At 30.7% G+C, this 26,825-nt stretch overlaps 1 protein-coding gene across 4 annotated transcripts in view; it reads left to right on the plus strand.

Moving 5' to 3' along the window:
* The window catches only part of LOC142332282 (kynurenine/alpha-aminoadipate aminotransferase, mitochondrial), a 53,133-nt gene extending 30,979 nt beyond the window's left edge, over window positions 1-22,154 (plus strand). For all 4 annotated transcript variants that reach the window (XM_075378617.1, XM_075378618.1, XM_075378619.1 and 1 more), the window contains exons 4-10: window positions 31-220; window positions 5,248-5,364; window positions 9,484-9,627; window positions 13,018-13,197; window positions 16,722-16,848; window positions 19,711-19,916; window positions 21,921-22,154. In XM_075378617.1, the coding sequence (XP_075234732.1) occupies window positions 31-220; window positions 5,248-5,364; window positions 9,484-9,627; window positions 13,018-13,197; window positions 16,722-16,848; window positions 19,711-19,916; window positions 21,921-21,974 (1,018 nt within the window). In that variant the 3' untranslated portion in view covers window positions 21,975-22,154. The remainder of the gene's footprint in view (window positions 1-30; window positions 221-5,247; window positions 5,365-9,483; window positions 9,628-13,017; window positions 13,198-16,721; window positions 16,849-19,710; window positions 19,917-21,920) is intronic.
* Window positions 22,155-26,825: the final 4,671 nt, after the last annotated feature.

The raw sequence follows: 26,825 nt of genomic DNA on the forward strand, positions 1-26,825 counted from the left end.
TTGATCAGGATTATTTTGTTTTTTTTATAGGTATTTACCACTGATAGAAAAGTTGAAAGCATTACAAGACATGGTGCATGGTGCTCAAGACTGGAATAAAAGATGTGTTATCGTGACAAGTGGTGCCCAAGAAGCTTTGTGTAATGCTGTTGAGATGTCTTTAAACGAAGGCGACTCAATTATTGTACCTAAACATATATATGCCGGAACTGTTGATCTGGTAATTATCACCACTTTTTTATAATTAAGATATCATATTTCTGTTTATTTTTAATATTGCAGTTTTACATTTGAGTAATTGAAATGTAATGCCTACTATATACAAATTTTTTCAACATTTTACATTCATATTTATGTTATTTAAATGAAATTTTTGCAAATCAACTTTATATTTTATGTGATTTAAAACATTTTTTCATAAATTTTAAATTATCAGAAAAATTTTGACTTTTTTTAATGTTTTGTGATCATAAAAAAAAAAAAAATTTCATGTTGATCCATATCCAAGGTTTATTCAAGTTCCTCCCAAGTTTCAAGCAGACAAATCAAAATAATGAGAAAACTAAAGCAAGAGAAGCTAGAGAATGGGATTGAGCCTGATTTAGAATCCAGATCAGTAAGAGGATTTAAGATCACCCAGCAAGGAATCAGAGTTGCATATTAAAGAACTGAGACTCAGGCAAAGAAAGTGACCTGAGGGTAAAGGGACGAAGGACAGCCTCCTGTGGAACCGTTGTGAATCTGCACTTTTGCAGATGGACGAACGGTGATGAAGCACAGGGACTCTGGATCCTAAAGGCACCTCCTTTGGCCGTGTAATGCTTAACTACAGGACCGGCCCAGAGGGGGAGAAACTGTGAGATAGGAGTTTTAGTCAGTAGAATACATGTAAACATAGGCTCTTAATAACATCTCGCCAAACTGTAAGTTCGCCATTCCCCTATTTATGGAGGGTACATAAATGGCATTTCTCAGACTCATCTAAAACAAAAAAATCAAAATAATGAAAGGTCTTTTCCTGTTTCTTATAACTATTTTTTTCTGCTTTAGGTATATATAAAAAAATAATGCAATAAAAATTGTGGTAAATGTATTACAATAAGCAATGATAGAAAAAGATCTAAAAAATAAACAAGTCTTGTATTACTTCATTCTGCTTTTATGTGCTAATTAAAGTTAATTTCAATTTTGTTTTTAATGTTAATCATAGGAGCTCATTCACTTTTCCTTTTAAAAATTATTTTTTATGCTTAAAATAAAAAAAAAAATATTATCCTTGAAGGAATATAGATAATTTATTTTTTAATTTTTATACGTCAAGAAGCAAATTAATACTATTGAGATGAGACTCATTATAATTGTTGTGTAATTCTTTAATTATAAACATGTAAGTAATTTCAATATAAGCATAACATACAAGATTTTTGTTTTCAAAAGTATAATAATTCCAAGGTGATTTTTTTTTAGGTTGTGTATTAAGAGATCAGTTTTAATCAGTTAATTTTAATTAGTTTTTGAGATAAATACACCAAACACCAAGATATACTTCTTTATCATAAAAGTCCCATCATTCTTTGCATTAAAGATTAGACTTACATCCACAGAACAAATAATAGGGAAAAGAATAAAGAAAAGAAGTGGGGAGTGAGTTTGAAAGGACAATTCATCCGTTGGAAGATGGGGAATTTACCAACTTGTCAAAGACCCAACCTTTGTGTTATGGAGGTTGAAGGCATTAACCACTAAAACTCTCACATTATATTAGTTATCCCAATTACTTTTTAAAAAAAGTATACTCTACATCTTACAGTAGGTTGTGAATTAAATACTACAATAAAATTAATGTTATATTATGCTAACTTAGATTGGTTTTTGAAAATGTAATTTAAAAGAAAATAGCTAAACAGAGACTGAAATATAAAGAAAAAAACATCTAAATTATACACATAAATAGAATCAGACAAAAGACTGTAAAGATGAAGTATCATTACTCATATCATAAGTTGTGCCCACATATATTACTGACAGAAATTAATGTGTAATCAAACACCAATATAATGCCAACCTGGCTAGCGTAACGGTGATTGATCCTGGAGTAGTGTGATGAACAACTATTGTGGTAATATATGTTATATTAGTAATTAGTGTTGTATTAGATTTATAAAGTTGTAAACATTTTTCCAGACAAGTTGTTTTTAATTTATTATATTTTCATTTTCTGCAAATGCGATAACTATGTCATGGAAAATCAGTCTGTTGTTGGTCTATTTCTTTGAGTCATGTTATTAATGAGTGCCATATGAGGAACAATTTTTAATTATGTTTTGATTTTAAAAGGAGTAGAAGATTAGATACATTCAAAAGACTTGTTATTTGGTATTTTCAACAACCCCTAAATTTATAACAATAGAAATAAATTCCAAACAACACACACACACATATATATTCTCTTATAATATACTTGTATATTCTAATTAGTTGAATCCAACATTCTCTTTCTGGTTTTCAGTTGTAACAGCTAAATAAATTGCCACAACAATATGGTAACATCTATCTCTTTTTTGGCTGCCATTAATGTCTTTAAGAACTTATTTCTTTAAAATTGCTCGTTCATAATATATATTAAAGCTTGTGTGTAAATATATGTGATCTGATAAAAACTTTGCAACATGCAGAAAAAACTTCTTAACTGTTTGGGATTTCAGCCCAGAACCTTCTATTGAACCCTTCACTGTAGTAATTCTTAGAATATCTCACCAACACTTGGTAGGAAATCAGAACAAGTGGTTATAAAAAGATTTTAGCTGTTTTACATCAAATGATCTGATGAACATTTTATGTATGTGCATACAGAAATTTATATAAAAGAGAGAAATTAATTTAACATTAATGAGGCAACTTATTTGTGTATTCATTTGTTTATTTAGTAACAGGTATGTATTTATGTATTAAATTACAAAACATTTCAAAATTGTTTCTCTTTTAGAGCATACATATGAGTCAATGAATTAATTTTTAAATAGCTTATGTTAAAAAATGATGTAAAATGGTTTAAAAAACTCATTCCTGTTCACTTCAAAGAAAATATGAAAGTGATCAAAGAAAAACAACTAGTCCATCACAAGATCGTCTATTATTGAAAAATGTAAAACTGACCCAGATTGTCTGCTACAATCAAAAGTTACTACCATGTGGAACAAATTTGCCTGACGACTGTTTGATGCAGCCTTCTTGCTGTTTCATGGAAAGATCACTGGCACCTAAAAGCCAATACCAGTAACCTACTAAAAAGAGCTCGTATGAATCAAGAGCGCATAAACTGAACTCCATCAAACATAATTGGAAAAAAGTATGTTTTCCAGTACCTTTTAGTTCAGTGGCAAAATATTGCTGTAAAAAGGCATTAAATGGAAAAGAACACCAACCCATATTCAAAAATCAGTTAAAAACAAAAAGAATTAAGTAGGATATTCCAAAATTTAGTACTATATAAAGAAATGTAATATAAAATTGAATCTAATATGATTCAACTGAGACTAGAAATTGCCAACATTTTTCTAAGTATATCATGTCATATTACATTATAGCTGGCAGAGAAGCTTCCCGAAGAAGAAAGAGAGAGAAAATGAAAAGAAAAATCTAGAAGAAATGGCAAAGGAATTCTTTCTAGGTATAATTTACAAAAATGCATAGAAGATACTGTCAATAGAAATCAGCACTTAAACAAACAAAAGGGCAGGTTGGGTTCTGGTACTGCAGGTCAGGCCCTAGGCTAGAAGATATAAATATTGTCAGAAACTAGCAGATTGACAGTTATATATAGACAGCACATGCAATTCCCTCTGTCAAGAGTGTGCATTGCACCCTCCAAATTATAGGGCTCATTATAGGGCCTCATCTGGCACATTCCTGCAAAAGGCATTAGAATTGAAAGGCCTTCACTGGACGGACTGAAGGGGAATTGCAGTGGGAGAAAGTCGTAAATACTTTGCTAACCTCCCATGGAATAACCCAAGAAAAAATAACAATCCAAACCCAATCTACAAAGGATTGGAACACAATCCCCAACTTTATCCACCTTAAAATAAAACAGATTATACAACTGCCATTTAAAAATTAAATTACTGCTCACTAATTAAAAATACCCAGCAAAATGGAACAGATGTCCAGGCTGTACAATTAATAGAGGGGATAACATATCCTTAATATCCTTGCGTTTTTTCCATGTTGATAGTTTAGTACAGTATTTGATAAACATGAGTAGGGTATGCAATAATTGCGATTTAGTATGCGAAAGCATTCGAAGTGAGTGAGCAGTAACAAACAAGCAAAGAGTGTGTCATGAGTATTCCATTTTGGATAGTGGTTATGAATGAGAACTGTTCAGTGAGTTCTTTGTGAAAGAAGTCAAAGTGATGTTATTCATTTATAAATTGTAAGCTAGTTCTTTTTGTAAACATTAAAAGTGAATAATTCTTCCATAAAGTGTACTGCTGATTTTGTGATCGTTATCTTGTTGTTATAATCTCTTGTTAATTAATTCTGTACCAATCTGTATTTTCTATTGTAAGGTGTATTAGTGAATCAGAGTTGTATGTTTCTATTTATAATTGACTTATCTTGTACATTTGTACATTATAAGTTATTTAAGAGGAAAAATTGTATTTGTAAGAACTTTTACGTGTGTTATCTCTCAACATCCTTGTCAAACCACGATAAGTATAATGACCATATTATTACTGAGAATAAATCTGATTGACTATATTCTTCCTACATTACAGTTCTTACTCCAAGCATTATTCGATTGTCAGGTGACCCTGTTGACAATTGATTGACTTCCTACCCAATATACATAAAAAACAGATGAAGTCATTTTACATGGTTTTTTCCTGATATGATATTTTAAGTATTATTTACCTTCTGCTCCTTCAATGTTCCCAATACTCATAACATCTGCATACAAACTCATCTGTGCAGCTATTATGGAACATTTTTTTTTTTTTACCCAAAGAGCACTTAAATAGTATTACTAGAAGCATTTCATTAATGTTATTATAGGTAATGTATTACAGTAACTTTTGTATCATAACTCTCACGTAATAATGAAAAATAATATCACCCAAAATAAAGTTAATGAAATAATTACGTTATTAATGAACTTATTTTAAGTTTGACTTAGTTTATCAGACATTTACTCTTTGTATGACATTTATACTGATATTTTAAATTTAATTTTTTTTTTTATAGTTCAGGCCTTATTTGCCAAGATGTTTTGAAATACCACAAGATAAAGATGGGTTACGGCCAGATGTCTTACGTTATCAGTTACAGAAAGCAAGACATGATGGAGTACCGATGCCTAAGGTTAGAAATAAGTGTTTTTATTTTATTCAGTTATTTCTTGAAAAATTTTATTCAGAACAATACAATTATTCAAGTTTTGAAAAACGTTTGTTCAATATAATTTTTTCTTTTTTTTGAAAAAAGATTAAATTAAGAATTAATCTAGGAATATAAAGTTAAAATCAACATGTTTTCCTAGCTTTAAGTTGTCATACCCTAGAGATTTTGCTGATATTTATTAATATGAACTTTTAATATTAAGAGATACATTTAAATAGTTATTGAAATAAAATTAAAACTAGAGAAAGCACAACTGATTAAAAAAAATAATTAATCCTAATCTAGTTGTGCAATTTTATCAGTCATCAACACTAAATTTGTGGGAATTAGCAGATGGTTGATGTAAATTTAAATTTAAATTAAAAATTTAACTTATAAACAATTATAAAAAGATTTATAGTAAATTAATAAATAAAGTAAAAAAACAAAACTTATAAGACCCTACAAAATGAGAATTTCTATCTGTGCTTATTAAACAAAAAGAAGATATCCCAATTATCTGCGATAATAACCAGGAAGAGGTTCACAGATAATCTAAAATCATAGCAAAATCGCTGTTGATCCAAAAATAATATTTAATAAAGTAGTATTTGTTAAAATGATGTTAATGATATAGGAATTTATATGTACTATAATAAGATGTAACAGTAAATAATTAATTTAAATTACAGTTTACTACATTATACTATTACATACTTGGTAAAAGTAATATCCAGAAGATTATTCAAAATATGTATTAACATATAATAAATTTTCACTATCACTAATACTGTACATAAATAGATTGTACACACTACGTAATGCATTAACAAATACTTATTAGTAAAAGATACCTTACCTATGGAATTTCTACTATCAGTAGTTATGTCAGAAATATCTTTACAGAATTTTGAGAGTAAACTAATATATGCCATCATTTATACACATAAAGTTTTAATATGGACACTGTACTTCAGTGTACTACACTGTACTGCGGTAGCTAATGAGAAAAAAAATGCATAGACATTAAAAAAAAAGAATAATAATAATAATAATAAATTGTGCATTTTACTTTCAAATATTTATTTTTTAAATAAGACATGATTGATTGTTGTTTTAGTGACTGAAAACACTTTCTTTTAATTCAAATTTGTAGTTTGCGTTTTTTAAATAATTATGACTACAAAAAAATATACATCACTTATGTTTCAAGTCAAAAGTTAAACACTTAAATAACATGAACTATCATAAATACAAAAAAAGCTAAGCTAGATGGTTATTGAAATTAACTAAAAAATATGTACTGGTTAATTGTTCAGTATTGTTTATTTATTTATTACAATCTATTAAAATAAACCACTTAATATAGAATATTGAGATAAGACATAGCTTACCTTAATTTTACCATGAAAGTATTTTGTACTAAGAGGTTTATTTAATAAAATTTAATTGTAATTTAACAGTACAGAGGAATAATATGAATCTTAAAGAGATTAATTTCAGTAAAATAATATAAATATATATATAATTTCCTGGAAAATTAATGACGTAACTAACAAATTTCTAAAAGTAACAAAAAGTTCAATAAAAAAGTTCTGATCAATTTTTAATTACAATAATAATAGTAATAATTTAAAAGCCATTGTAGATTATACTCTTTTGAACTGATGCCTGTAAATTAACTGGACTACAAAAATTCATAAATTAAACATCCCAATGTAGTCTTTAATCGTTTTAAATCTGCTCCCTGTTATATTATATTCAAAATAATTGATAAAATTCTTAGGAATAAAATGAATTTACTTAATACATTTAATATAAAAAATAGTTACAAGTTAGTAAATAAGTAAATAGGTCCTAGCATACCTGTAGACCATACCATAAAAATAATAAAAAGTAACCAAGAAGATCCAAAATCATCACTATTATAAGAAATATATGTCAGCAAAGCTATTTTGAATTTAATAACAAATATTACACATAAAAAGATACCTTACCTATGGAATTTCTACTATCAGTAATTATGTCAGAAATATCTTTACAGAATTTTGAGAGTATCTAACTGGTAATAAGCATGAACATCTAATAATACTAAACAAATTAAATTCTTATGATGAAAGTGTAAAATTCACATTTGAAATAGGTAAAAATAGAATGTTAAATTATTTAGGTGTCAGTATTGAAATAAACACTGACAGTCAAATTGGAGCATCAGTATATAGAAAACCTACTTCTAATAATATAACAACAATTAATAAAAAATCAAATCACCCTTGGTTTCATAAAATTAACATATATAAATACGATTAATAGAGCAATCAGATAAACACATAATAACAAAGAAAAGTTAAATAATGAAATAAACATCATAAAACATACAGCTATTGAAAATTAATATGATACTATTTTAATTAATAATATTTATAAAAAATAACTATCAAAACATAATATCATAACCTTATAACCAATACATAATAAGACAAAAGAATGAAAAAATGTACATAAAGTGTTTATACACTAATAATACAGTTGAAAACATTACTAAAACTTGCAATAAAGAAATATTTAAATTAGCATACAAAACTAATAACCACATAATACAATTTTTTTTTTTTTTTAAATAATGAAATAAACAATTTGTGTGTAGTCTATAAAATTGAATGTAATGATTGTGGTGTTATTTATATAAGGAAAATAAATAGAGCCTTTAAAAGTAGGTTTCCTGAACATGACAGAAATAATTATAAATTCCATTTATCAAATATGGCAGACCATCTAATAAACAATAAACATTGAATTTCTGATATTAACACAAATGTAAAAATATTATAAATTGATAAATATGATATAAAATTAAATATATTAGGAAAAATATTACATATATAAATACAAACAAAATTTCAGTCTGACAGACCATCAGACAGTGTTTCAGGGAGACGTCTTATAAAAAATGCAACAGATAGAAGCAAAATTAATATGATGTAAATTAATATGCAATTTTCATTATTTTAGTATTTTTATTATTATTATTGTTTTTATTACACAATAACAGAATTATTTCAATAATGACTGAGAGTGCAGGATTCGCAAAAGCACTTTCATGAAAACTCAAAGGTAAGATATTTCTTATCTCACTCAATATTCTGTACTAGGTGGTTTATTTAATAAAATTTAAATAAATAAATGTATATAAGGAATTATCAAGATATCAAGATAATATTGTTATTCAAAGAATGAATAACAATAAAAAACCAAAAATTATTTTGGCGCAAGTCCAGATGAAGAAGAAGCACAGGTAGACCACCGCAAAGTTGAAGTAATTTTGAAGTATAATATTATCATTTCAGAATAGGTTTATATAAACCTTTCCAGTGAAAGAAGAATAACCTAACAGTATTAATACTATAAACATTATATTTTGTGTAAATTTTATTTAACATAGAAAATATTTTATATTGATTGAATAGTATCTTTCTTAAGATAAACTTTTTTATCTTACTCATGTAAGGGGCATCGAATGGGGCATGGCAGCCAGTCTAACCAGGAATTGTTTTAAGTGATTTAAACTTAATCTAATTTTCACATCGACTTGCCTGGCGCGAGTGGTAGTGGCCTTCCATCCGGAGGTCGTGGGTTCAAATCTGGGTCAGGCATGGCATTTTCACATGCTGCAAAAATTTTAATTCATCTCATCCTCTGAAGCAATATCTAATGGTGGTCCCAGAGGTTAAAAAAAATTTCACTTTCAATTTCAACTGTTTTAAATAGTATTTCATGAGTTTGATGTAAACACTTTCATTTATTTAATATTATTTTATAACCAAACAGAGAAAATAATACTATTTTATACTGTTTTTGTAAGTTTATATATTTTTTATGTTATTTATTTCTTTATTGTTGTTTTTAAATGATTTTTTGTGTAGTTTACCAATTCCCATACATTTTCTGATGATGATTACTTAATAATTTAAATGTCTATCCTTTTTAGCTTTTTATTTATTTACTATAAATAATTTATGATTTGATTTTATAAATTCAGTTAATACAAAACTAGGTTGTAGATTTAATTATATTATTGTAATTAATTAATTAATTTTTCAGATTATGTATACAAACCCAACTGGCTGTAATCCAACTGGTGTTAATTTAAGTAACAGACATAAGAGAGAGATTTATGAGCTTGCATGTGATTTTAATTTTCTTATATTAGAAGATGACCCATACTACTTTTTACATTTCATGGAGGTATGATTTCTTATTTAATATTATATATATTTTGTAAAAAAAAATTGTTTAGGCTTCTTTTCTCCTTTTTTATGTTGAATTCATTTTACTTCTCTTTGATGTAAACATGAAAGTGGTTGAATAATATAGAGGTGTTGTAGAAGAGTGGTTGAGGAAAAAATAAAGCATATAACTTTCTATAATTATTTGTTTATGCTATATAGGAATATTAAAGAAACCGACATTATAAAGGAATGTGAAGAAAATCAGATAATGACAATTCAAAACATGTATTTCAGATGTGGGAGTAAGATAGTGATAAACAATTAACTAGTGTGATTAAAAAATAGTTACAGTAAATCTGTTTGAAGTTTTAATTTTTTTTCTTGTATGCAAAAAACTTTAACTTTTTTGCATTTAAGTCTGAAAGGTGTCTAATAGAATAGATTTTTTAACAACAAAACAATAACTATAATTTTCAAATAATAACTTTATTCTGTGAAGTATTTTTAAAATTACCTCTAAGGGAAATTTTACTGGATACTAATAATATGGTTAGAGAAAAATTGCACTGTAAGTATAATAATAAAATGTGCCCAGAAGTTCAATTCAGAGGAAGTTAAAGTAATGCCTTGTTTTGATATTTGCCGAAGTTTATTTTTCAGTAGATATATAATTTGGCTTAAATATATGAATCTGTTTAATTAGAATATAACATTACTCAAATTAATAGTTTTGCTCAAGCTGCCTTCTTCTTATTGATATATTGCTGTTGGTAAAGTGAAACACTAAAGTAAACTGTTTCATATGTAGAATCAGAATTTTTCAAAAATCTAGCGGAATTGCTTCTTCTAGCTCTCATAAATTTTTTGGTTTCATAGTATATGCTTTACTTTTCACCCCAAGAAAGAATTTCTGTAAGCATAAGATCCTTTATCGTCCTATTATTTTATAATTTATAGACTTGTAGTCACACTTTACAGGATGTGGTAAACACCATCGTGTTGGAATTATAGATTTTTAAAATAGTCAAATTCGTTTGTAATCTTGGAATGAAAGCCAGCATTTTCTTATGATAATATAATAACAGAAACTGAACTGTTAATTTACACTGAAGACTAGGATGAAATGGAGCTGATCTTGAAACTACAATCAATTTTGATCATGATTCACCAAAGATATTAAATCACAAACTGTTAAACAAGCTTGTTTTTTTTTGTTTCAAGAAAGAATTGGTAATTTTCTAGATACTATTAAATAATACAATTGCGTAATTTTAAGGTTACAACAGATGTTAGGGTACAACAGATAATTTTAAACCGCGATCGCGAATAGGTATCACCATTTTGTAAGTTCCCTATTACCTTCCTTTCCTTTCAAGAAAGAAGAAAGAGGGAACGAGCCCAGCAGCCATCAGCCCAGCAGTCACAAGCCCAGCAGCCACCTGCCCAGCAGTCACCCGCCCAGCAGCCACCTGCCCAGCAGACACTGACAGCACTGAAGAACAAAGAAACCTGCACTTTCCCCCGTTCAGCCCTTCGGGACCTCGGGAATTTCAAGGTTAACGGTATGTAACTTCGGTTACTGCCAATTCTTGGAAAGTGCAGGCCAAAGAAGAATGAAGAGGTGAAGAAATTAAAGGTCATTTGGTCAGAAATTAAAGAAGAAGAGGGAGAAGAAGAAGGTGAAGAAGAAGGAAGACCCACTACTCGTCCCAACATCGCGGACTGGAGTCCGGAACAGAGCCCAGCAGAGATGCGACCTGAAGGGCAGCCATAGCAGAAGCGGATGAAGAGCTTCTACACAACCTCTCCTTTAAAACTTACAAGTAGAGTAAAACAAACCAGCAGTTCGGACTCCTCCGGAGTAAGGGTCGCATTGCTCCCTCCTTATAGTTAGTGCCCCGTTGTGGCGTATTCCTGCTAGCCTATTAAGCGTTAGCACCGAAAGGACTTCAGTAGACGGTCTGAAGGGGAATTGTATCGGGAGGACAGGCTTCATAAGCCTAGCCTTCCACGGTCGGCCCATAAAATGGGTTCGATAACGCTGGTTCAACAACGGATTGGAATGCAACTAAATCCATCTTAAAATCACTAAAAAAAATAAACAAAACTTAAAAATTAGACCCGCTATTTAAAATTAACCCTTTTAAAAAAAAACAAGCCCGATTAGAATGATCCAGCAGCAAGGGACTCTGTCCAGGTTCTGCGATAAAGTAGGGAGTAATAAACTCCCGCCAACTTTGCATTCCATTACATTCCAGATAATTTTAAGGTTACTTCTTCACAAGAACATTTATCAAAATTAGATTAAGATCTTATTTATCTTCAAAATCAATTTAAAAAAAAAAATTTTACTCTTTGCAGTCAGGAACATGTTCTATAATTTATTGCAACTATTTTAATTGTATCGGAGATATAAAACCTTAGAAATTGAAGAAAAAAATGCATGAAAATTGAAGATTCAATATCTCTTAACTTTCCGAACAATTCCTGCAAATTTCTCATACAGTTTTGTATAAGATTGTCACCGATAAATTAGGCTACTGAAAGTTCTGTGCTCGATGGGTACCAAAAATGCTCCTAGAGATCCATTAAACCATACAAATGGGCTCTGCCTTAGTGTTTCATGCTACGATGCAGAAGGAGAAAGATTTTTTGAAGAGAATTGTGACTAGGGAAGAAACTTGGGTGGCCTATATGAACACTGAAACAAAACAAGTCGATGGTCTGGGGTCATACCAGTTCTCGATGCAAGCCAAAGAAAGCCCATCAATCATTGTCAGTGAGAAAGGTTATAGCTACAGTTTTTTGGTATGCCAAAGGAGTTCTAGTTGATTTTATGGAACGTGGTACGACAAGTACTTCAGCAGTCTAGGCACGACACCCATTACAGTAAAAAATTACAAATAAACATCTAACAAATTAATATAAGCTACTGATTCTGGAGTCGCCATCAGGAAATCTTCAGGAGTCCCTTCATAAGCTGTCGTAGGGCAAACTTCTGTGATGTGTTTAACAGTTTGATTTTCACCACACCACATTCAGTACAGTTTAGAAATTAAAAAGTATCACTACAAAAAGTATAATAAAAAAATAAATAATAAAATAGTAAAATAAATAATAAAAAATAGTAAATATGAAAAATAACACATGCTCAATGTTGTAGTTTTACTGCTCACCCAATAATGAAATTACCTGGATAAATTCACACCTATAACACTTTTTAAATTTATTTAAATACATGAGCAGAAGAGTTATCAGATTGGCCAAGTCATTTTTGCATTTTATATGATCAGTATATGAACTTTTTGATTTGTGCACAATCTTTACTTCATTAATGAATCATATAATCTTTGTCAGTTATTAGTAAATTTTTTAGTGAATTGTTATTTAATTGTTTTTCATATAGGAAAATCCAGAATCTTTTCTTTCAATGGATACAGAAGGTCGTGTTCTAAGATTTGACTCTTTCTCTAAAACTATGAGCTCTGGATTAAGACTAGGTTTTGTAACTGGTCCTAATGAATTGCTTAGAAAAATGGAGTTACATGTACAAGTGTCAACACTGCATACATCAGCAATATCACAGGTAATATAGTTTTTTATATTTTTGATTACATTGTTTTCCTATGTCTCATTTTATTGTTTGTTTGCTGATTTTAGGTATTATATATATATATATTAAATAGAAAGAGATAGATTAATGAAAATACAGAAACAATAAATTAATCTGTATATTAATTTATCATTTTACACAAATACCTCAGTCTTTTTGATGAATGTGATGTTTCTAAATCATTTATTGTACAAATGACAGTAGAAAGTTGCTTTCTTTCTCTGAAAGCAGTGGTGTTTACATAACCACTTCCTGTGATGAACAAAATGAAGGTATCATTTGTAGAGCTGAATATCACCTGTATTTTGGTGAGTTTTGGCATTCTGATTTGTAACAATATATTTAGCTCTGTCAAGTAGGCTCAGCCTTTTTGTCTGAGTTATTTTTACTTTCCTGTTTATGTAGTGCTAGAAGAGTTATAACACTAGAAGGTAAAGTATTGTATTGGTCCCATTTGGACATATGCGGTTTTCACTGCATCTTGACATTTTGTCATCTAAGGAACCCAAAGAACTGGAAGGAAATTTTCCAATGTTAATCTTTGTGTGTGCATGTGTGTGTTTGGTATGGGAATCTAAATCATCTTATATCTCCTTAACTACTAGACCAATTTTAACCAAATTTGGTCAGATTACTTATGTATATGGGGCATTAATGCCATTAAATTTTCAACTTGAAGGTCAAAGGGGTGAGCCTCTACAGCCTCACCCTCAGTATCTTGAGATTTCACCTAATTAAGGTCATATTTTTCTTAGATAGATTTGTTAAAAATTATAAAATAACATAATCTTTGCAAAAAAAAATTTACAAAATCACACTCCCACCCCAAAAAATGCTGTTTAGTCTGCTACGTTGTAACATCACAGGTAAGCAGTAGAATTAAATAAATGAATATTTAAAGTGTAAAAAAGCAGCTCAGTCTGGGTGGGTCTCAAACTCGATCACGTGATTGACTTGGTACCTAGTGCATTAAGCCTCGCGGCTACACCAGTCTGTCGACTCTACAAGCGAAAAAATTTGTTCTATTTAAGTTGTGAAGTTGCATTAGTTTAGTTAGTGCTGACTATTGCCACTAGTACTGCCACACCCACATGAATTAAATACTATATGCACACATGCTTTAGTTAGAATTATTGAATTAAATAAATGAAAAAATATTATATTTAAATAAAATTATAAATATGTTAAATTAAGATGTATGTGAATGTATGTGTAAGCCATGCATCAGAAACAACCCATAGTTGTAGGACTTTCCCAGAATGGCTTTAGCAGCATGACGGGAAAGTCCTACAACTGTGTTGTCAGGTTTTTTAAGTTTCTCTGCTGTTCTTTTAAATGATTTGTGACTCACGTTAGGTTACCAACAACTATCAAAGCAATGGCACGTAACAAAAAAAAAAAAACATATTTGATTAATAAACCTTTTTACTTGTTTAATTTTCTGGCTATTTATAAAATTATTGTTATAATACAGGCTGTCTTGAAACTTATGTATGATTATAGATTACCAGTAAACAATTAATAAAGAAACTTTTAAAAAATTACATTCTTATTATTACAGTAAATAGTCTCTTACAATAGTTTGTCAAAACATTTTGATTAAATGGTGTTATCCAATAATTTCATCTTATACCAAAATATGTCTTATTTTATAGTATTCCTCATTGCTATAAGCAGCTATGGTTTTATAGAAAAACAATTTTTTTAGATTTAAAAATGTCATTTTTTCTCATCATCTGGTATTCTGCCTGGCAGTAGGTCTCTTACACTGTCAAAGTATCCATCCATTTATGTCTAAGCCTTCTCTTTCATCCCATTGTAATTTCCAGTCCTCTCCTCATCTATTAACCTCATTATTATTCTTCTTCCTTACTTACTTTCTCCTTCTACTGAACCTTAAAATGCAGTAGTCAAGATTCCACTGCCTCTAACCAGTTTCTTTTTCTTTTGTATACTTTTCATATATCTATCCATCTTATTTTCTCATATCCACATTTCAAAACCCTCAATCTAGTCCCATCTTCCCATCTTCTTCCTCGTTGTCCATGCTTCATTTACATATAATAAGATATTCCTAGCATTTGGATAACCTCTTCCTTAACTCTAATTCAGACTTTCACTACATAGTAATTTCCTCTTCTTAGATTTAATCTTATTCAGAACTGAATGTAATTGTAATCATTTTTATTCAAGTTTTAGGTTTTATAAAAGAATTTCACTTAAAATTAAAAATCTTATTGCAAAAAAATAATAATGAATACTGTTGACATGGCTGGTGTCATCGAATCCCTCTTAAATATATTTTTTATTGTAGTTGTCAGTTAATAAATCAGTAATCATTGTGAACAAGTCTGTACAATCATTTCTTAAAAGTTGTAATATGTTATTTTCCAGTGAACAGAGAGTTTCCCATCTTATTAAACATTATTACACTACGAAATTCTATTATAAAGTGTAAAAAGTATTTTAGAAGAAATTTCCTTATAAATCTACACCATCTAAAAATCTATTAGCTAATATTCATAAACTCAAATTATAACACATAATATCTTGTCACATTCAGACATATAATTTCTTCTCTTATATTAAACAAATGATTATTGTAGCATATATCTTGCATTTTTACATTCAAAATTGTGTACAAAATAGGCAGTCTGTTTATGATTTCTACGGTACTAAAATTTAAACCTCAATTATGATAAATTATACTCCTTAATATGTACGACTCCTTAATTTTAGCCATGTTATTCCAACTGTATTTAACATTTTTTCTCTGTAGTCCCATATAAGTGGATTCATAAAATGCACAAGATTACAAAGTATGGTCAACTAGTAATCCACACAAGCACACCATTAATGCCGTAAAAAATTTGTAATATACATTGACAAGAAACCATCTCATTAATCCAGTTTTTTTTAAGACACAATTACTGCTTAATGTTATAAAGACATTTACTTTTGTTTGCTGGCTGGGTGAGTCAGATCAGTGTTGTTACATTTCAGTAAGAACTGAACCCACATGTTACACAAATATCTGTGAATTTACTCAGATAATCTTTTCTTCATTTCTGGATTCTTTCTGTGGTCTTTCTTGAAGAAAAGATTTCACTACTTAAAGGTACTTGCATACCTTTTAACCATTAAAGGTTAACCTTAAAGATTATACCTGCATAGACTAGAAGATTTGAAAAGGTGTATTCCTGAAAAGGTTAATCCAACAATCTTCTTATGTTACAATGCATATTTCAGAAGCTGAACAAGCTTTAACTTGTATGGGTACCACTGGTGTCCACTTTATGTACTTGCTTTAAAATAACATCAAAATAAAAATATTCTAGTAAATTAATTTTAAAAAATAAGTTAAAAACAGTTGTTCCTACTTACATAGCTTATTTCCTTTGAATGTCATTTCTTTTGAAATATTCTATAATACTTACTGTTTATACTTCATACATTTTAATTTGTAATTGATTTTTTGCCTTATATTTTTTATTCAGGTTTTGCTTAATAAATTGATTGATCAATGGGGTTTAGAAAGATTATTAAATAATTTTAGGGAAGTTCAAGAATTTTATAGAATGAAACGAGATCATATGATGGCAGCATGTGATAAACATCTTAAAGGTATAATTATATTTACTTAAAAATAATTTTTTTTAAATTGAAACATTTTAGATGAATATAAGTTTTTTCAACTGAATTATCATGTTTTCAGTGCAAATTGTTGCTAGTGATTTTTGTTTTTTAAATTTGTTATTATTTTATTGAAGAATGGTGATACCTTTTAGTGAAAAAAGCTAACCAGGCATGGTTAAAAACATTTTTATGTCAATAAAAAATCCTTTATATTATTTAAAACTAGAAAAAAGGCGCCACAAAAATATTACATGGTTTATGTTCATTACACATGACTTTGTTAAATGATTTTGCCAATTACAATTAAATAATGTTTATATGTAATGAATTTAGTGTACTAACAACAAAAACTTTTACAATGAAAGATTCAAAACCTTGAACATTTTTAGCTGTTTCTTGAGTTATGATTTTTTAACACAGCTCTAATCCCAGTGTTTTCCTTTGTTATCCCCAAAACACAAATATAATTTTAGATAAATCATTCATATCAAGAAGTATAAATCGTTCGAATGATTGAATCATTTGTGCACTGTGCTCAGCCACCTGGCACGTGAGAATATTAAGTATTTTGCAGAAATATTTTAAGAAAAGAAATATTAGTGTGTAGAGAATATTTTTCTGAACATTTTGGCATTTTTTATAAACTAGGTTTAAGGAGTGAATAGATATAGGATTTAATTTTTCAGGTTTTTAATAGAAATATAATGTTTAACGCTAGCCACATTGATAATAGGAAGTTGGCTTAAGGGCTTCATCCTCGTTGTTTAATCTTGTGTGTGTTCATATGAGGTTGTGTTAGTTTCTAGTCCGGTTGCTGCTATTGGCGCAGAGTGAGCCATGTGATGCGCCGGCCGGATGCGTGCAAACGACGCTCTCCCACAAAATAAAGAATCCTTTTTTTACTTCTGAATATTAATCAATAATCCCATTCTTATATTAATAAAATAAAATAAAATTAATAGATAATAATAAGTAAATAAAAATACAAATGTAAAAAAATAATTTATGCTTGGAAATTAAATGAAATAATCTGTAAATTAATTGACAATGGACTGCTTCTGGCAAGAGAGAGTCACCTTGTACAGCCGCCCAGTGCACACCACCATTGGTTCGCTCTGCGCCAATAGCAGCTAAAATAAAGATGTGTGCACATACATCAAACAAACTCACATACCATTATTTTTTACGGAAAGAAAAAATTGGGTACATTTCATTGTTAACTTTTTTCTAATTTTCACCTTGATATGTTGGATGATGAAAAACTTGAATATCATCCTCACATTAAATCTGTAATTATATAATTTTCAAAAACAGGATATTTGTAAAATAAAACTCTGATGTTTTAAAAACCCATGTTATTAACCATTTGTACGAGGAAAATTAGAAAATACATTTTCCAACAATAGTACTTTTTTAATAATTTATTTTTTATTTAATTACTTAATGTTTCAAATAGAATACTGTTGCTTTAATTTTTTAATATAATCATCCTTATTTGATAAACTAGTCTACAGGCAAAATCCAGGAGAAAAAAGTGTCTGTAGAAAAAATTAGCATGTTAATGCAGCTATGTAATTTCACATTTTACATTTTCCCAGGATGACTTTAACCATGGATTGGATTTAACCTCAAAGTTGTTTAATACTTAAGAACATCTTACTTACCTGCTGATTGATGATACGGTCCATGGATAATCCTGGTCTCTTATGCTTCGTTCTTCTAAACATCCTGAATCTCAGCAACTTTTACACCCATCCTCCAATCACCTTCCTCTTAATCTGCCTTTTCTTCTTCCCCCATTTGGTATTCCAGCAAATATTTTCTAAAAGCTCTATTCTCAAAGTTATTATAGCAATTTTTTGTTGTTATTTCAAAATCTTAGCCCAACTTTTTTTTCTGTTTTGATGCTAATTTTTCTATTCTGCTCCTAAGCAAATTAGCAAGTTCCATAATTTTTTAAAACTCAGGTATGTGGAGGATTGACTCACAGTACCTTATTACAATGGAGAGACTGCCTACTTCTGATCTCTGTACTGACACTCAAGAACACTCTGAATTTGGATGAATTTGTTCTTTCCCCTTCTGCTTGAGATAGTTTGATGTTCTGACCTATTCAAGCAGAATTCTAAACTAAGGATAGTATCCCCAATCCCTAAAGATCTATTTACCAAACCAGTATCCAACTGGGATTGTTACCTTCCATTCCAATTGATTATTTGGCTTAGCAGGGCCACCTCCTGCAGGTTAGGTGTTGGAAATGGAAAAGGAGAGGCTGACAGTATACTCTAGCATGCATTTATATTATATGATGTCGGTGGTAAATATCACTTAGCAACATCACTCCAATTTGCCAGAATTGAAGGTGCTCTCGGGTAAGTTACTAGAAAACCCATTTCATCTAATTTTTAAAAAGCTCAGTATAACAAGTATAGAAAATAAATTTAGAAATTCTTAACAATTACAGCTATAAAAAAAATAATAGATTACAAAAATTAGAAATTTATTATATTTACAAATTTAATTTCAAATATCAAATAATGAACAATCAATATTTTATTAACAGAACAATTTAAGCTAGTACAATTAAAGAAATTTCAAACTGCTGCGTTAGATAGAACTATTTTAATATCATACCTAAGTTTGATAATGTAAAATTGACTACATTCAGTCAATGATTAGATGCAAAAAAAAATCAATTATTTATTTTATTTTATTGAAGATGGTTCAAAGACCAAACGACATCTTACAATTGGATAGTTCTTGTGTTTTCTTCTTTTTTTTATTAATATTCATTATATATATGTAATTTTTTTTTGATTTAATAATGTTGCAAACATTTATTTTTTCTAGGTCTTGCTGAATGGAATGTACCGACTGGTGGAATGTTTCTATGGCTGCGTATTAATGGTATTGATGATACATATAAATTAGCAATGGAAGAATGTACAGAAAAATGTGTACTAGTTGTACCAGGTCATCCATTTTTTATGCAAGATGAACTCTGTTCATACATTCGGTTATCTTATTCATTACCAACACCAGAACAAATGGATGAAGTATGTATAGTGTATTACATTTGTTTAATTTTTACCTCAATGTTCTTTACTTTATAATTGTTTATACAATATTATTTGTGTAATTATATATGTAAAATTGATCATAAGGTTAAATAAGTACCGTAATTATTCAAGTACCCCCGCCCTCGAATAAGCCCCGCACCTCGATTATCCGGACCGAAATTCTAAAAAAGAAAATCTAGGTATTTTAAAGGGCAGCAGATATGATAAAAAAAATACGTAAACTTGACGGTCATGCAACGAGTCGGCGTATCGATGTCTCGAACACGAAACATATTCTAAGTCCTCACGTAGACAATTATTATGGAGATCAGTTTTTCTAATTTTTCCGACTTCCTGTTCGTCCAACAGAAAAACCGCACCGGATCTCCACCGATCAGGGGCCCGCTATCTCTTGACCAAAAATCCCCAAAAACCCAAAAATTACCCCCACCACAAAACAAATCTTCGCCAGGCCAAATATTTCCATTTGTAGGAGTTCACTTTTTTTTGTGGCGTATTTTGTGGCAGTGGTCGGTTAAGTCAGAAATGGCCTGAAACGCCAAGGATCGGAAGGATTTTACATGGCGTCGTTTTTTTGGGGAGGGGGTAATTTTTGGGTTTTTTTGGATTTAAGGTCAGGAGATAGCGGAGGCCCGGATCGGTGGAGATCCGGGGTGGTTTTGGTCTGGGACGAATATGAACTGAAAAATTAGAAAAAGGGATCCCTCTTATAATTGTCTCTGTGAGGACTTAGAATATGTTTCGTGTTTGAAACAACAATACGCCGACTAGCCGCCTCACAGCCAAACTGTCTTTGAGGAGCATCGTCGTGCTCTTCTCCAAGGTAAACGAAGTCATATGTTGATGACCCTTTAGCTCGAGTATCCTGCATGCTCTAGTGGCTTGGAATTCAACCTCCGTCCATGAGACTAACTCGAACAGCAGGAGACCATCATCAGCATAAGCCACAATGCGACCTGCTTTGAGCAACCTCAGCAGCTGAACTGAATCAAACTCCAGCACTCACAATAACTGACCAACACACTGCCCTGCACAGTATAATCCCCAATTCATGGCTGCCCATGAATTCGTTCCATCAAAACAAAAACCGAAGCCCGTCATCATAACTGCTTAGGTGGGCAACTAACCAGGTACATTACATACCTACCTGCAAATTATGTTTTGCTAAAAAACTCTCAAGTATTTCACCGTCATCATCGGTGAAGCCGTCATGCTATGAAAGTGACTTAGCGTTCACATCCGCACAAACAGGGAATCGACTTGCACCTGAGAATCGTTGGATTTTATACCAGACCTCAAGATGACGATCAGCAGGATCTATATTGAAAAATCATCATCTATATTGAAAAAATGAACTTGCAACATACAGATAGATGCAAGTTCTGTTCATCCACACGGACAAAAACAAGATTTTTTTGCGAACTGTTTTATGAAGTTCGTTTCTGCGCAGTGCAGCAGACATGCTATCAGAACCAAAATCAAATCTTTTCCAACGAGAACAATTTGGCAGGTCACCGGATACAACAAAGGATGCTGCAACAAGATAACATCCAACCCCCCTATGCAATACGGTCTCTCAAACTTAAATCTGTGCAATGTAAACCCCTTGCGAATTTAATTGACAAATTTTAACCATCTAAGGATTTTAAATTGTAATACATTATGACAGCCCACTTGTAACTCGCATTGTACCGTATTTATTCGAGTACCCCCCCCGCCCACGAATAATTATTATTTTCAAAATCATATTTATTTCTAAGCAACAACAGGCTTATCCCCAGTTACAATCACTTTATGATAGATGAGTTTTGTAGTGTATGAAAATACCATGACTGACCAGGATTTGAACCAGGACCTTTTCATGAAATTACAGGATAAATCTTTTATTATGCTTAATGTTATTTAGTCTCATTTCACTTGTTTTTTTTTTTTAATTTATTTTAATTATAAAATTTTATTTTTGTTTGTTTTTTTTTCTAGGGTTGTTCACATTTAGCCGACATTATTAGGAAACGATTAAATAAAACTAAATAAATATTATTTAAGGTGATAATTTTGTATATATTGTAAAATAATATTAACTTTATGTTTTTTTTGTTTTCTTTTTTGTATTATTATCAAAACTATTTATTTAATGTTATTTTATTGATAATTTCCTTTTTTATTGCACATATGTATTTTTTATGCTTTGAATAAATTTTCATTTTGAATATTTTTTTGCTGTTTTATTATATTATTTATTATTGGAACTCTCTTTTTTAAAAGATGTATTTTTTTAATAAATATATCTTTCTTATTCTTACTTTCTCTGCAGATATAACATACATTATCTTCATGTAAATGTTCATCTATCAGAAATTGATTCTAGACATAAAAGTAAACAGAAATGTTCATACCAATTTTTGTGTATATGAGTGTTTTTTTTTTTTTTTTTTTTTTTTTTAATTTATAAATCAACAGCTGATTGAGATACTGAATTAAAATTACTTGGTGAATTTATTCAAAACAAATTTCTTAACAAGAAAGGATAAATATGATGATTTTAATTTGGAAAAATTAAGTCCAAAAAATAGGAAAACCTTTCAAGTAATAATAAAAATTATAATGAATGAAGCATGTTGTGAATACACTTATAGAACTTAAAATTTAAAATCAACAATCAAAGTTTTTACTTCTCTGGTCATATAATTATACTGTACACAACATATGAGAAAATTTACCTAACAGGTCAAATTTTTGATGCCGCATTTTTGGATATCTGATATTTTAAGACCTTCTCTAATCAAAAAACATTGAAAAAGTATGAATGTTAGCCTGAAGTTTGCTTGACATCGCTAGATTTGAAGGACTAGTTTGGTTGAAATTTGGCATTACAATGATGAGGTCATTGATGCTTTTTAATTTTTCTGACAATTGGTCAAGGGGCCAATAAGTCAATAAGCCAATAAGTTGGGTTCTGCATCTCAGAATTTCACTCAAAGGAGAGATAAATTGTTTACATAGTTCCTGCCCCTAAAGTATCTATGATACTTTCTTATGTTGTTTGGTATTATTCAAACACCAATAAAGGAATGGGAAGCAAAAAAATTTCTACTTTTTGTTTATTTCTAGACTCAAAATGATATTCTTGTACTAATTAAGTGAATCCATCATAATAATATGTCAGTTTGATTATGCATTCAGGCAATTTCATTCATAAAGGATAAATTGCATAATAAAGGATAATTTTTCATAAAGGATAATTTCATTCATAATAAAGGATAATAAGCCTAATTTTATTGCGTCACTTATTGTTTTGGTTTCATTTCTTCAAACAGAATTAACAGTTTTATGAAATTTTATACAATGTCTTCTGAATATGAATCCATGTAATTTAATTTTGGCTACATTTGTTCAAGAGGGTGGGTAGAATGGTCACAATGAGTCGCATATCTCAAACTTTTACTTGGAGTAAAATATCTTTTTTTTACATAATTCTTTACTTGTTTATTTATGTAGTGCATTTGAATTAATGGAATTAGTTTCATATTATCAACCTTTTTCAAGTACTAGATTTTGAGTAAATAAAATAGCATGTACTAATGCTGCTTTGTTTTATTTATAAGAAATAATTTAGAATCATGAATAGCTACATAGATTTTGTGTGAATCTAGATAAATAATTCTGAAAAACTAAATAAGTACTTCATTTTTTAAGCTTGTAAGATTCCATGCTTATGTTACGTTTCATTAGAACCATGACTATATGTAAACAAATTTGTGAATGGAACATATGCAAAATACAGAGACTAGACTATACAGACAAGTGCAAAAAGTTATTCCATTTTGAGAATGAAAATAAAATTTCTTAACAGGTGAGTTTTTGCAAGAAAGTGATGATCAAGAGGAGGGGTATTTTCACCATAGAAAGTTATGGATCTATTCCTATGTTTTGTCAGAGATTCAGGATTTCAGACCGATATACTTGAAGACATTGAAGTTCTTCTCTCCACAGTAAGAAAGATAGTAAGTTATGTAATAGATCATATCATTGAAAAGTCAAACAAATGAATCTATTTCCCTGACACAACAAGGGAGATAACTGAAGCTAAGCATTTTTGGCAAACCCATTTTCAGATGCTGACTGTAGTAGGGACATTAAACTATATTATTGTATATTAACCCCATCTATTGGCATTCCTTTTTATGTCGTTTTCCTTTGTAAATGCAATCTCACCGTAACGGTTTCACCGCGAAAATTTATCGGTTTTCCGTCTTGATCGGTAAACTTTATAGCGATATCGTCTAAGCTCTTCGTATTCACCGGTAGATAGATTATATTCTTCGGCGATTCGATTATTTTGAATCCAGGCGGTACGCTTAGCGTGAATTCATGCAACACGTGTCCCTCTGTTCCGTTCGTATAGGAGCCTCGTTTAAGGTTGTATTCGACCCGTACGTTGTTCACGTTGGTAATGGCGACTGGCTTCGATGAATCGTGCCATATATTCGCCGTCAGATTAGTTTTCTCGAACCCCAACAGCGGTGCCAAACTATCTGTTGATGTCAAATCGATCGCGGCACTGCTTTAAGTTCGCATTTTAACGTATTGTTATTCGGACGCATAAGTAAATCTATTTTGCTTTTGTCTTTGAGTTCATCGCTCAAGCGTTTGGCGATATCATCCACTTCGTACGATCCGGTCGCTAGTGTCAGCTTAATCGGTTTTTGAGGTTTCTTTGGTACAACAGTAAATGTGTTGTTGATTCCCTCTTCGACATTTGGAATCGAGTTGTATGTGGTTAAGTTTATCAACGCCAATTCCCAATCGCCATCAGACAAATCCAATGGCGGAAAGAATGTAGCGTGAAAGAACGACGTATTTCCACTTATGCAGAACATGTTTACCTGTAGGCTGACGAATCACGACTGAGAAATTCAAGACCTAAATAACCGCAGATAACCGTGTTTATACTCTGTCTGGCGTTATAATTGAAATTTATAATCGAATCCAGTGGAAAATAACGCATCAATTCGTTAGGTGGACGCAGATTACAGAAACTATCGAAATAGTCCACCGTCCGTCCACGTTTTCTATAACATACCCAGTGTGTTCCATGCATGACCGGTACTGCGGTCAAGATTAACTATCGCAGTTTCGTTAGTCTTCAGTTGTGTGGGTAATGCGTCCAACATGAAGACCATTAAGTAATAATACTTAAAGATCTATTTATTTTCACAACATATGCTCAAAATGGTTGCCCCGTTCAGTAATGGATGTACAAACTCTTTTTACCCTGTTAGAGGCCACTTTGTGGAGCACATGTATACTGATGTTGTTAATCTCCAACAAGTTCCTCCAGTGTGTGTGGGGCCTGTTTTTATAGACCTTTCCTTTAAGTAACCCCACAGTAAGAAATCTGAGAATACCAAATCGGGTGAACGTGGGGATCATAATCCTTTAGAGATGATACGCTTGCCAGAAAAATCGCTCAAGAAACGCATTTTTTCATTAGATGTGTAACATGTTGCACTGTCCTGCTGGAATCATCACGTTCATAAACTTCAAGAAGCACAATAAAATGTATAAATACACAGTTGCTCTTGTACATAATACTGTTCACTATAATTTCAAAAAAAAATTGGGCCCACTATTCGACGACGTGATACAGCTCACCACACTCCCATTTTTTGAGAGTGTAAGGGAGTTTCAGGTAACATATGTGGATTTTCAGTCGACCAAATTCTAGTGCTTTGAATGTTCACGTAATCACTAAAGTGAGATCACCATTTTTTACGCCGCTCCTTCAATTCCTGAACACAGCGAACACGATATCCACAAAAGTGAAACCACTTCATCGCTCTGTGAACACTTCCATATGAAATTTGAAAATGTGCTGATAGTCTCCTCAAAATTTTTGAAGGCGACGCTACATCACATTTTAAACTCAGCCGGTTTAGCATCAGTCAAAACGGCCGGTCTCCCGGTTCTCTTTTTGTCTGCAAGTGATCCACATTCTCTAAAACGGGCGATTAATCTCGTTATGATCGAATTATTAGGCATTGTTACATCTGGATATTTCCCACGAACTTCGTCTACAACACGTGCATAAGAACTACTGGAAAAATAATGTTCAACAATGAAAATTCATTGCTCTTGAGAAAACGACACGATTACCAAGCAATAAACAAAGTACTAGTGCAAGCGTCGTGTGATCAACATACATCACAGTTACGTCTTGATTTGTTGTCATTAATACCGATGGTGCTAACCCACCGGGTTGGTCTAGTGGTTAAAGCGTCTTCCCAAATCAGCTGATTTGGAAGTCGAGAGTTCCAGCGTTCAAGTCCTAGTAAAGCCAGTTATTTTTACACGGATTTGAATACTAGATCGTGGATACCGGTGTTCTTTGGTGGTTGGGTTTCAATTAACCACACATCTCAGGAATGGTCGAATTGAGAATGTACAAGACTACACTTCATTTACACTCATACATATCATCCTCTGAAGAATTATCTAAACGGTAGTTACCGGAGGCTAAACAGGAAAAAAAGAAAGAAAATACCTATGGTGCTATCTTGCGGTAGTCGATAGAACATTTCAACTGCACTACTATTTATAGTTACTATAATTTCTATGTGCGCGACTTTTGGATCTCCTGTACTTCAAACCTAAAAAAACGTTTTATTCGTCACCGAATTTTTTGTTTTACGTTTGATATCGTAAAAATTACGGGAGGTATAGTTCTGTGGGACTTGTTTTATCGATTTTTCAGGTAAAAAAACATAAAAAATCATAAAGTTTATCCCTTATATCACGCCTTAAATATTTCATTGACCTCATTTCACCGGGAAAACTGAAGTCCGGGCGAAATCTTTCGCTACTCTTATTTGATAACAAAATGTT

The sequence above is a fragment of the Lycorma delicatula genome, chromosome 11 (assembly GCF_047948215.1).
Source record: "Lycorma delicatula isolate Av1 chromosome 11, ASM4794821v1, whole genome shotgun sequence".
In the NCBI taxonomy this organism is placed as follows: Eukaryota; Metazoa; Arthropoda; class Insecta; order Hemiptera; family Fulgoridae; genus Lycorma; species Lycorma delicatula.